The sequence below is a fragment of the Nestor notabilis genome, unplaced genomic scaffold (genome assembly GCF_000696875.1).
Source record: "Nestor notabilis isolate BGI_N333 unplaced genomic scaffold, ASM69687v1 scaffold1501, whole genome shotgun sequence".
In the NCBI taxonomy this organism is placed as follows: Eukaryota; Metazoa; Chordata; class Aves; order Psittaciformes; family Psittacidae; genus Nestor; species Nestor notabilis.
The window spans coordinates 71,428-83,427 of record NW_009914943.1 but is presented as its reverse complement, the minus strand read 5'-3'; the positions used below and the strand labels follow the sequence as shown (position 1 = coordinate 83,427).

Here is a 12,000-nt window from a genome sequence, read left to right as displayed (position 1 = left end):
AAATTCAGTTCTTACCAGATCTGTTAAGTAGAGGTGATTTCTTTAATTTTTGCAAGATGCAAGCTTTGTAATGTTTAGGATTGTATCAGACTGGCTCTAAATTATGATAAACATTGAACACATTGAATAAATGGCTATTTGTTCTGTATCTGTTCATTGTTGTACATCTATTTACTTGAGCAGTAAAAACTTACCTGCTGCTCATCTCTTTTCTTATTAATTCATAAAGTTAGTAATCTTGGTGGTTTGTTTCTTTCTTATGAGTTGAATAATTTTATGTGGAAATGGATTTTTACCTGATTATGTCAGACTTGTTTTTCCTCTTGAACTTCTGTTCCTAGAAATTTTCTGCAGGTTGGCTTAGTCTTCATGAGTCTGCAGATCTAAACTGCTGTTGCTTGCAGCTTTGCCAGTTGTGGACAGTAATGACAAGGCACTGTTTAATTGGTCTGACACAATGCATACTTCAGACACTAGGAAAGTGGAGAAGGAAGCATTCAAGATCACTGTTGGTTTTGAGGAGTTCCCCATGGTTAATTTTGGAAGCACAGAGTGTTCTAAGGTCTCTGTTGTCTTTTTATGTCATCTCTCTGTACCAAGTGGTTTTAATAAAGTCCTTTGTATTCTGGTACCACTGATAGAAATGCATCTCTTTGATTTTATGTGACAAAATCAGTGATGATGGGAATGTTCCTGTAGAAAATACTATATTTGCATTATATGGATGTTTCCTCCCTACATGTTAGAATTGCTTTGTACCTATTCACTATCCCAGTCAATGCGTACAGGTCACATATTGGTGCTTCATTTCACCATTTAAGATAACATAGTACTTTCCCATTTTAAACTCAAAGCTGTTAAAGGAGAATATTCTATTGCCTGAATTTTGTTGCTTTGGCACATACTGGCTGAAGAAAAGTGGAGAAAAATAGCATAGAGTAAATGTAGCTTTATGAACACTACAGAATATTCTTTGGTATACAGAATTATGAATTTGAATTTTCCTGAAGTATATCAAAACAGTGTTGGAAAGCAGTTCAAAGAAGTGGGATGTATGTGTAATCCTAAGAAAGCAGAAGTTTCAATTAACAGAAGTATGTTTCTCTTAAAATCTTTCGTAGCTCTTGGCTTGAATCATTCCTGAAAGTTACATCCACACATCTATTTAATGAGAGTACAGTTTTCTTAGTGCAGGCTTTTGTAGTTACTGGAAATATTAGATTGTTTTTCACTGAAAATGTCTATTTGCTTTAAACAAGAATCATGTTGTTCTCTTCATTGTTGGAAACAGTGCTTTTACTGTGTGTGTAGTAACATTCTTGATTTAAAACAAAGAAAAAAGTTCACTATTGAATTGCTGCATCCCAATACTACTGGTAGCAATGGAGTTCTTTTGTAGACAAAACTCCCATGTCCAGTTTCATTAATAGGCAAGATACTAGGAATACTTCTGGGTTTTTTTGAGCCAGGTTACTGTGATCAATCTCAGATAATTACACATTTAATTACAGTAAACCTGGCAATGTGTCTTGATACTAGCTTCTTGGTCGTAAGCCAGCCACTGTTTTTGTGTGTATTCACAGAGTATTTTACTAGGCAAAAGAGTATGTGATGCGAGCAGAGTAACTGGGAAACAAAAATACAGATCATAGGTTTTTTAAGCATTAGGATTTGTTGGTTTTTTTCCTTTTTTCCCCCTGGAAAGAGTGTCTTCAGAAATTTAATCCTGCAGGATTTATTTTATTTCCAGCCAGAATAGAATCTGTTATTTCATATGCCCTAGCTCTCTTTCCTCTGTTTTGTATATTGCCCATTTCAGGGCCTGTTTAAGGCTTTGGCTGGTTTATGGTTTTTTGTGGGTGTGTGGTCGTGTTATTAGTACACTGTTCCAGTTTCTCGCTTTATTTTGTCCAGAGCAAGATAATTTCTGAATTGTTCAGGTGGAAAGGAACCTGTTATTTTCAATGTGTTTCTCTTTGGATTTATTTCTTCCCCTCCCTGCCCCAGAAGAAATTGTATTATGGCTTAGAATTTGCAAGTCAGACATCCGTTCTCGCTTCCTTGTCATTAAAAATGCTTCTGCTAGCCCAAAGCTGTTAAATTTGTTTTGAGAGCCTTTCTTTTTGTTATGAAGTGTCATGATTTTGGCTGGGATAGAGTTAACTTTCTTAGTGCTGACTGGGGATAAACCATCACACCAGGCTATTACTATTTCTTTGGTTTCCGTTACCTGGAAGTCAACGGACAAAAGGTAAATCATACATTCCCAATAGTTTGTACTGCAGACTTCTCCTGACATAGCTGTCTCAATCAGGAAGAATAGCATCCCTGACAGTATCTTAGCTGAGTTAATGTATAATTTAGTGATATAATTTGTTCTTGGGTCCATAGTAAGATTTGGTTTTATGGCTGTTTTGGGGTTTGTGCTGGCAATATGCGGCTCCTTGTGTGGATGTAACTTTCAGGAATGATTCAATACAAGAGCTAAGAAAGATTTTAAGAGAAACTGAATGTTGGTATGGATATTACAATAGACAGTTATCCGAAACTATTTTTTATACTATAACAGAAAGCCTCATACTTCAGGCTCTGAGCCAGTCTATGAAAAATTAGGGTTATGGCTCCCTTTTATAATTGGCAGGGAGAAGAGTGTAGGTTATCGCACTCTTCTTTCCTGTTAGGCTGCAAGTAATTGTTTGATGTGTGGGGAGCTTGGACTCTCAACTGTATTTGAAGGATTGTGTCCATGTGGATTTTTTAAAAATGTGATTTAGTATAGTCAGTGTGCTCTGTTAAATTTGACATAAGTGCAGTTGTGTCTTGATGTGGATGAAATCTCTATGCTAGTGGGTGACCACAACTTTGGAACTGTGTCTTGATGTACTAGCAAAAGCAGGTCCATCCAGGCAATTCCACTTTATTGCTTCAGTGAAAAGTTGTTGGTCCAACTAAAGGATACTGAAGATTGCTTTTTCTTTCTCTCATGTTTTTTCAGGTTATACAGATTCTGGATAAAAGCATAACTGTAACTTCTAATGTGTCCTATGGGACAGTGTACTACTTGTTCCTATTAATTTGGTGGTTTAGAATGTGATGTCTGAAGTAGCTCCATGTGTCTGAAGTAAACCCTCCTGCTTAATTTAAGTCTTTACTGATTCTGCTTTTATTCTTTTCTCATTGTTCCAAGGTATTAAAGTCACTGTTAATTTCACGTATTTCTAATAGGTACCAGCTTCTGTAGTCCAGTTTCATGATTAAACTTCTAAATTAAAAACTACTGCTATATGTAAGCATGAGTGAGTGCTGTTTAAGTAAAATATGTTTACTTCAGCTTTTTGTGAAAAATCAGTAAATGCTGTTTGACAGTTCCCGTGTATGGTTTTGGGGGATAAGGAGGTATTTGTCAGTAAAATCCATAGTGAAGTAAGCTTTGCAGATAAATCAAAAAGAGGTTGGGGGTGAGGTTGCTTTTGTTTTGTGGTTTTGTTGTTTGTCTTTTTTTTAATCTGGATGAACCCAGCTAAATTTTCACATGGAAATAGTCCATCGTTGCAAATAGCTGTGGTGGATGCAGTGCTGGACCTAGCAGTTAATCGCAGCCTACTGAGTGGAGCTTGCCACTCCTACAGCTCTGCCAGTGATAAAATCGAATGACTGTTTTAATCCCATTCACTTGAGAGAGAGAGGTTTTAGCTGGGAGGTGCCTGCTACAGGCAGTAAAACAACCTGTCTGCACTTGTCTGAAGCTGGTTAGTGGTCCCATCACTGAGCGGAATTGGGGACAGACATATTTGTCAAGCCCATGGTCGTGAAAGGCTAGAGGCATTTCTCTCTTCAATTGCCACTACGTGTTCCAGAAGGTACACCTGAGGTCTGGTAGTCAGCTAAAGAATGGTGGTGGTTTCTGTAATCTCCTGTTGCTTATGAGCTGCAAACTAGAAGAGAAGGATGTTGTTTCATTGTCCAAATTCTGCAAATGAAATACTAATTCTTACTCAGATTCTGTCAAGGAATATTTCAGAGATTTTAGCAAATATTTGATGAATTTTGTTGTCTGCATTAAAGACAAAACTGCAATGGTTGTGTATGCACCATTAACACACAATTTAGACTGTGCCTCCTGGAATATGTGAAATAGTGAGAAGAACAAGATTTTTTTACCTTATGCTAGAAGCAAACTTAATTTCCAGAAGAATGAGACCATCATTACCCAGCCTTCTACATAGAAGTGCTTGCTGTTGTTTTACTGGAAAGCAGGTGCACTGTTGTAATGTTTTCCGTTCTTCAAGCTAGTTAGATAGGTATTATGTAAAGGTTATGGCATGACCAAAGCAAACATGGAGTGCAGTAGTGTGTCCAGGTGGACACTCAGGACAACATTAGCATTCCAGTTCATTTTGCTGATAGCTTCTAAGACTGTAATAATAAAGGTAAGGGCTTTTTTGTTTTGGTTTGATTTTGTCCTGGTTTCGGCTGGGATAGAGTTAATTTTCTTCCTAGTAGCTGGTGCAGTGCTGCGTGTTGGCTTTAGTCTGAGAACAATGCTGATAACACACGTTTCAGTTACTGCTGAGCACTGCTTACTCTGATCAAGGGCTTTTCAGTTTCTCATCCTGCCAGTGAGGAGGGGCACAGGAAGCCCAGACGAAACAGAGACAGGGCACCTGACCGAAACTGGCCAAAGGGGTATTCCATACCACAGCACATCATGCCCAGTATATAAACTGAGGGGAGTCACCCGGAAGGGACCAAGCACTGCTCGGGTTGGGCTGGGTATCAGTTGGTGGGTGGTGAGCAGCTGTGGCTTTAAGCCACTGGCAAAGTCTAACATAATGTTTGGATGCTGAAGTACATGGGGTTTGGGGGTGGAAGTTGCTTGTGGGTTTGTTTTGTTTAAGGCTCTGGATACCAATCAGAAGCTATTCAGTCATATAATGCAAACCAAGACATTTAGTGGAAGTTTATCCTGCTAGTTTAAATTTTTGTTTGTTTGTTTTAAAGATTACCCTTTTCCTGGTATATGTAGATATATAAATGTACAGATATAATGTTAATAACAAGTCAGGATGGGACCAGAGAAATGGGCAAATGAATTTCACTGAAATTTTTCAGAAGGGTCTATGCTGAAGTATTGAGCAGTGGTCTGCTCATTTATGTACTGTGCTAGTACTTTCAGTTAGTTGTATGTGAACTCTTACTTCTGCAAATAAGCTTCCCGAGTAGTTTAACTCCGCAAAAATACTGTATTTTTACATTGAATTTGTTTGAATTTTTGCTGCCATGGTTGCACTTTAACGCTAGTACTTGTCAGATCTCTCTGTGAGCTGGGCTGGTTTGTTAAGCTGTCAGACTAACCAAAATGTATAATTTTCTGCTCAGTTAGCAAGCTGAAGTAGCTCATTATGAGCTCAGATGAGTGGCAATACCAAAGCAAGAAGGAAGGTGAGGCCATACATGACTTATTTAATTTCCTTGCATTGTCCTGATACTATACTCTTAATGCTTTTCTCTTGGAATATGGAGAACTTGGAGACATTTGCTTCTGCAATTTTTAGGAGCATCTCCCTAGTCTGTGTTCATAGAATGATAGAATGGTTTGGGTTGGAAAGGACCTTAAGATCATCTAGTCCCACCCCCCCTGCCATGGGCAGGGACACCTCGCACTAAACCATGTCACCCAAGGCTCTGTCCAACCTGGCCTTGAGCACCACCAGGGATGGAGCATTCACAACTTCCTTGGGCAACCCATTCTAGTGCCTCACCACCCTCACTGTGAAGAACTTCTTCCTTATATCTAATCTAAACTTCCCCTGTTTAAGTTTGAACCCATTATCCCTTGTCCTACCACTACAGTCCCTAATGCAGAGTCCCGCCCCAGCATCCTTATAGGCCCCCTTCAGATGCCGGAAGGCTGCTATGAGGTTTCCATGCAGCCTTCTCTTCTCCAGGCTGAACAGCCCCAACTTTCTCAGCCTGTCTTCATACAGGAGGTGCTCCAGCCCCCTTATCATCCTCATGGCCCTCCTCTGGTGTTATTTTAAAAAAAAAAAACCAAACAAAAACCCAACATTGTTTTGAGCACAGTTTAAGAGAAACTGTAGTTATGCAAGATAAGCTATTTGAATAGTTGCTGAAGGGTATGTTGATGTTTATCTATGCTGGTCCTTATGCATACTGAATAATCATATTGTATAATATTGGACTTAATTTTTTTTTGCATAGAGACAGCTTGGAATGCAGACTAGGGTAATGTAATACCCAAGTGACTATGAATGAAGTCCCAGTGACTAAATAATTGTTAAGAAAAACATTTTTCTTTGACACCTGAAACCCATATCATTTTCAAACTTGTGTAGTATGTATTCCTTGCTAACAACTTTGTATGTACCCAGCCTTAGAGTTTTAGGTTTTTAGACTACCTGTATGAGAAAGAATCTCTAGTAAAACTCATGGAAAACACTATAGCTCTAAGCAGCTATAAGAGGGTGGAAGTTTTATTTTATTGTAATATTGTTACTACGTCATTGTGCATATTTTATTTGAAAATAAATGCATAGCATGATGGCATGTACAAGTGTTGATTAACTTTGTTCTCCTCATCAGTGTTGAAATACCATTTTAGCTTCTGTGATGCAAAGCTGTTTAATATCTGTCAATGTCTGTCTGTTTTCATGTGTAATAATCAAAATCCAGTAATAAAAGTTCAGTAAGCAAATATTACTTGGCTCTCATTAGAGGCAGTACATCTTCACATTCTGTTGTGAATATGTCATTATCTCTTTTTACAACTTAATCAGTGTTTGTGTGCTTTTTTTTTTTCTCTGTTAAGTGGGAATAATAATCACTAGATTAAGAAGACTAGATTTTTAATTTGTTTTCATATATTAAAGGGTTTTTCTAAATCAAGTGAAAATTAAATGAAAACTTTCAATGTTTCTCATACAGTTTGCATTTATTAAGATAATTTGTGTGAAATTTTGCATTCTTCATTTTTGGAGAGAATTTGCTGTATCAGTTTTATGTGGATTTTAGTTTAGTAGAACTTGTCAGACAGTGTATTGATTTTGAAATATGCTGGCTTTAAACATCACTGAGCTTGGGAAAGAGAACCTAAATTAAGCCATCTCAAACTAAGAAGATCTTTCTTGTTTTCTCTTTTATAGTTTGTATTGCTATCACTTGGTAGTAACTAGCTTCTGGTGAAGCGGTTAGTTGCTTCAAAACAATTTGAGTGCTAAATAAATTCTTGCAGGGAGTACTTGTTTGGCTTTGAAAGTATATTTAGCATTTGCTAGTGAATAGCATATAAAAGCATTGAAATTGTTTACCTTTTCCTTAGTGTGTGCAGTATTAATTACATTCTTCCCTTTTCTGTAGTTAAAGTACCTCGTAATTTTCGCTTGTTGGAAGAACTTGAAGAAGGGCAGAAAGGAGTAGGTGATGGTACAGTAAGCTGGGGCCTTGAAGATGATGAAGATATGACACTTACCAGATGGACAGGAATGATTATTGGGCCACCGAGGGTAAGTGTCATGAATCAAAATGTTTTTAAGTTTGTAGGCAATACAAACGGTAAAAAAAAAAAAAAAAAAAGTCACTTTTATACAGTGTAAAGAAATCGGTTAAAATTCAATGTATGAAGTTGTAGAAACACCGTATATTCATGTTAGAATTCATCACTTCCTGGCTCATTAGTGTTTTCAGTCTAGCCTCCCATAGTACATGTTTCTGCAGCTGTCTGTGTGAGCCAGTTGTGATTTGAGACTTCTTACTGAGTTAAGAATACATTCAGTTGTGTTTCTACCATTATTTAGCGTAAGTGTACAATGATAGTACAGTAAACAGGGTAACTGTCTTTCCACAGTTTATCATATGTGCCTAGTGATTTCAGTTCTGTAGTGAACTGGCAATATATTTTCAACTTTCACAAGTTTTATCAAATAGTCTATCAGTCTAGCAGTTTTTGCGTTTAAGTTGAATCATGCCTAAAGACCAAGCAGTTTTTAATTGCCTCTAATGAGATAAAATATATACACAAAGTTCATATTCTTCTGACCTTTTAAGTTCTGTAGGATGTTACCTAGACTGATAAAACCTGCAAGAGAAGTGATCATCTCTTGTGTCTATCAGCCTCATCAGAAATGAATGTACACTTGACTTTTGTGCACACCTTCTCATGGGTTACAATATGTGTTACAAAAGATCACTGTTTAAATGAGAACTTTAAATGAGTATGCTTCAAGTAGCTCTAAGTTAGCCTATGTCTTTCACTGCTAATGTGAGGTTACTATCCTGTGTGTCCTTCAGTGCTGCAGGGCTTATTGGAAGAACTATCCAAGACAAGAACTGAGATCAGATCTTAGCCTCAGATGTCTTTCAGAATAAGAGAGTTCTAGGTTCAGTGTAATTCAAGCTCCTTTTGGAAGTCAGAGTTAGTTGCAGCTGGCAGCAGACTGTTTTGAACATCTCCAAAATTGTGCTGAGCTCCTAAAATTTGGTTGCATTTGAGAGAGAACCAATTTCAAATGTAAGCATAATGCTTTGGGTACTAGCTTCTGCGGAATCAGTGTTTAAATATTTTTTTGAAGAAAGTTTGTGGTCTGATGGGTTTTGAAAAGGATTTTCAAATTTCACCTAAGTAGCATCTTCCTGACTCTCCAAAGAGCCTTCAGAACTGCCTGTGACTGGTTCCTGGTTCAGCCTAAGGCAGATGCCTAATACATCTTTGAAGGGAGTGATCATCATGTAGCAGCCCATACATTTTTAAAAAAACCCAACCAACCTGGGATACTTTCAATTCTAGCCTATTGCTGTCATTTTATTTGCTTTATATGAAAGAGTGCGTGCAAGTAATATTTTGGGACATTTCAGAGACTTGCAGTCTTGATAATAAAACATATTGCAGTATGTGGTCATTGTATAAAGGGAAGGCCACCAGCTCCCAAGCCAGTAATGGCACCTTGAGAAGAATTGCATATCTATTTTCAGAGTTTGTAGAAGATGTGTGGTTTTGGAATTGGCTGAGTTATGCAGGCATTGTGCAGCTAGGCAGAACACGGAGAAAGTTGCTCATGCTGTCTACAGCATGAAGTTCTTTGCATACACGGCTTCTCTAGAGCTGTGCAAAAGTTCCCTATCAGTTTTTTTTGTCTTGCTTCATTGAAAGGTGAACCAGTGTGGAGGGAGGAGGGGAAGATTTGTTTTGGATTAAAGGAAAAAATCTTTCTTACCCACCCCCCAGAAATAGGTTTTTAGGCTTTTGGGGGGAACTGCCTGGGAGGGCTGGCTAGCAGTAAAACAGCAACTTGAAAAACTGAGCAAAATTGAGAAGACATCCACATAGGAAATAAGGGAGTGGGGAGGAATGCTGTTCCTTAGGATTTTTCAGAATTGTGAGCAGTGTGTATACATTTTGGCCTATTTCTTCTGTAACTGACAGCATCCCTCTGTGTGCAAGTAAATTGTTTTATCTGAGGGAATAATGAGAATTTTTGTTAATGTGTTTTCTTGTTGTGGTAGCAGCTATGTTACGTGTAGCAGGACAAGATTACTTTTACTGGGCCTTCAGCTTTTAATGGGAAAGAATAATAGAGAACTTTTTTCTAGCAAAGGATGTGCTATGTTGCCTTGTTACTTTCTGACCTACTTGCTGCTCAGTCTGTGTGGCTTCTTGAAATTATAGGATACACTTAGAGTGCTTCAGTAGTCTGATATCCACTCTACCTTTTAAATTGACCACAGAGTAGATTGTCATTTGATAACTTGACTATATGATTGATACTTCTGCTTGGAGAGAATGACAGCTGGCTGATGCAAAACAACTTAGAGATGGTACTTCTGGAAAGTTCAGAGGCACATTACTACTGTTGGTGCACATTAGCTATACCTGTTGTGCCAATGGAAAGACAAGTGTAGAAACTGGGTTTATCTTCTTTTTGGAGCAGAGAGGCAGTTACTGGCAAAGATGCTGATAGTTTTAATTGTGCAAGGCCTGCTTGAAAAGGTTAAAAGATGATGAGCTTTCTCAAAATGTATTTGTACTTAGAATGATCTGTTCCGTGGTCACTCTGGGGTGACATCTTCTGCAAACTAGCTATCACTTCACTGTGCAAAGTTCATAAATCCTCTAGTAAACCAAGCAATCCTCAGCTATGGAAGTGTTAGATACCTCGTGGAGTGTTAATTAGTTCCAGAACATGTTTTTTGCAAATACTGTTTTCATCTTGTTCTTAGTTGTGTCTTAACTTCTGGGTTATTGGCATCTTTGTCTTTCTCCATTTCTAATTCTTCACAGTGTTACATATTTTTTTTACAGGGAAAGGCAGTCATTTTCATAAAGATTATTGAATTTCTTTCAGCTCTCTGCTGTCCCAAAGTTGTTTGGGGAATGCAGGTGGCTAGGAAGGATAAGAGTTACGTGAATTGAAAAAAGAATTGTATTCTACTCAAACTTTTGTATGGTATAGTCAATAAGTAGTGTAGCTTATACATACTCATCAGGTAATCAATATAACCAAACCAGTGGAATAGCCATTAGTAATCCAGTACCTTCAATTGGTACGTAATATTAACAGATTTATAATTATTTCATATTTCGTAATCTTTATTCCTCTTGTCTTTGTGATAATTTTTTTATAGTTTTTTTAAATATTTGTTAATATTCAGCTTTCAGTGAGATGCATTAGTCTGTCTTTTTGCTTTCTAGACAAACTATGAAAACAGAATATACAGTCTGAAAGTAGAGTGTGGACCTAAATATCCAGAAGCACCTCCTACAGTTAGATTTGTAACTAAAATTAATATGAATGGAATAAATAATTCCAATGGAATGGTAAGTTGAAATGGTAAGATCAACCATGTTGCTAATCTGTGTTATAAATTTCTGTGAAAAACCCAGGTGAGGAATATGCTTGTTGGACAGAGCTTTCGTATTGAAATTTTACAGTATAAGTACTGGTATAGATAAAAAAAATGGGTTGCCTACTACTTCACATCTTTAGGTATTTACAGTATGTTAGTGGTTCTTAGTGGCTTATCAGCGAGACAAACATCATTTATAGTATTAAACCAGTTTCTTTTAGATGAAGCTTAAGATTTTAGTTCTGAACAGAAAAAAAAAAGTGTTGTGTGTAAGTATTTCCCTTGTAATACACTTATAAAGGGGGATTAGATTCATACTGTAATAGGAGTATTACAAACTTTATCTGATGTTTCTGTTAATTGAAAATGGAGGTTATTTCTGAAGAGTCTTGCTCAGGATGTAGTAATTTACCTGTAATGAACCAATGTATTTAAACTCTTATTTTTTTTATACCGGGTTTGTCCAAATCCAAGGTGATTCTGAGCTTCAGCATTAAAATCTTTTGATACAGATGATAATCACTTTTATTTTAAATATCAATTTGCACTAAGTTACTTTCATTGATTCCACACTTACAGTGTGATGAGCTCACATACATGAGCGATGGCAGCAGCTCAAGCAAGTCTGTTACCCCATTGTTCACTAGGTACTTTAATCAATAGACTCCTAGAATGGTTTGGGCTGGAAGCGACCTTTAAGCTTATCTAGTTCTATCCCCCCTGCCACGGGCAGGGACACCTTCTACTAGAGCAGGTTGCTCCAAGCCCCATCCAACCTGGTCTTGAACACTGCCAGGGATGGGGCAGCCACAGGTTTTCTGGGCAACCTGTTCCAATGTCTCACTACCCTCACAGTAAAGAAAGTCTTCCTAATTCTCCCCTCTTTCAGCTTAAAGCCATTCCCCCTAGTCCTATCCCTACATGCTCTTTCAAAAAGTACCTCTCCAGATTTATTGTCAGCCCCCTTTTAGGTACTGGAAGCTGCTCTAAGGTCTCCCCAGAGCCTTCTCTTCTCCAGGCTGAACAGCCCCAACTCTCAGCCTGTTCTCATAGGAGAGGTGCAAATCCTGTGAGTAAGTCTGAGGTACCAAATGGCTCAGTGAAGAGGCGTGAGCTGTCTTGCATTTACAGTGGCGTATG

The 12,000-nt window shown here is 37.8% G+C and overlaps 1 protein-coding gene across 1 annotated transcript in view; it reads left to right on the top strand.

The window, feature by feature from the left end:
- Positions 1–7,376: 7,376 nt before the first annotated feature.
- Positions 7,377–12,000, top strand: part of UBE2V2 (ubiquitin-conjugating enzyme E2 variant 2) — a 10,953-nt gene continuing 6,329 nt past the window's right edge. Inside the window, exons 1-2 of the mRNA XM_010023889.1 lie at positions 7,377–7,523; positions 10,706–10,831. Of these exons, the coding sequence (XP_010022191.1) occupies positions 7,479–7,523; positions 10,706–10,831 (171 nt within the window). The 5' untranslated portion in view covers positions 7,377–7,478. The remainder of the gene's footprint in view (positions 7,524–10,705; positions 10,832–12,000) is intronic.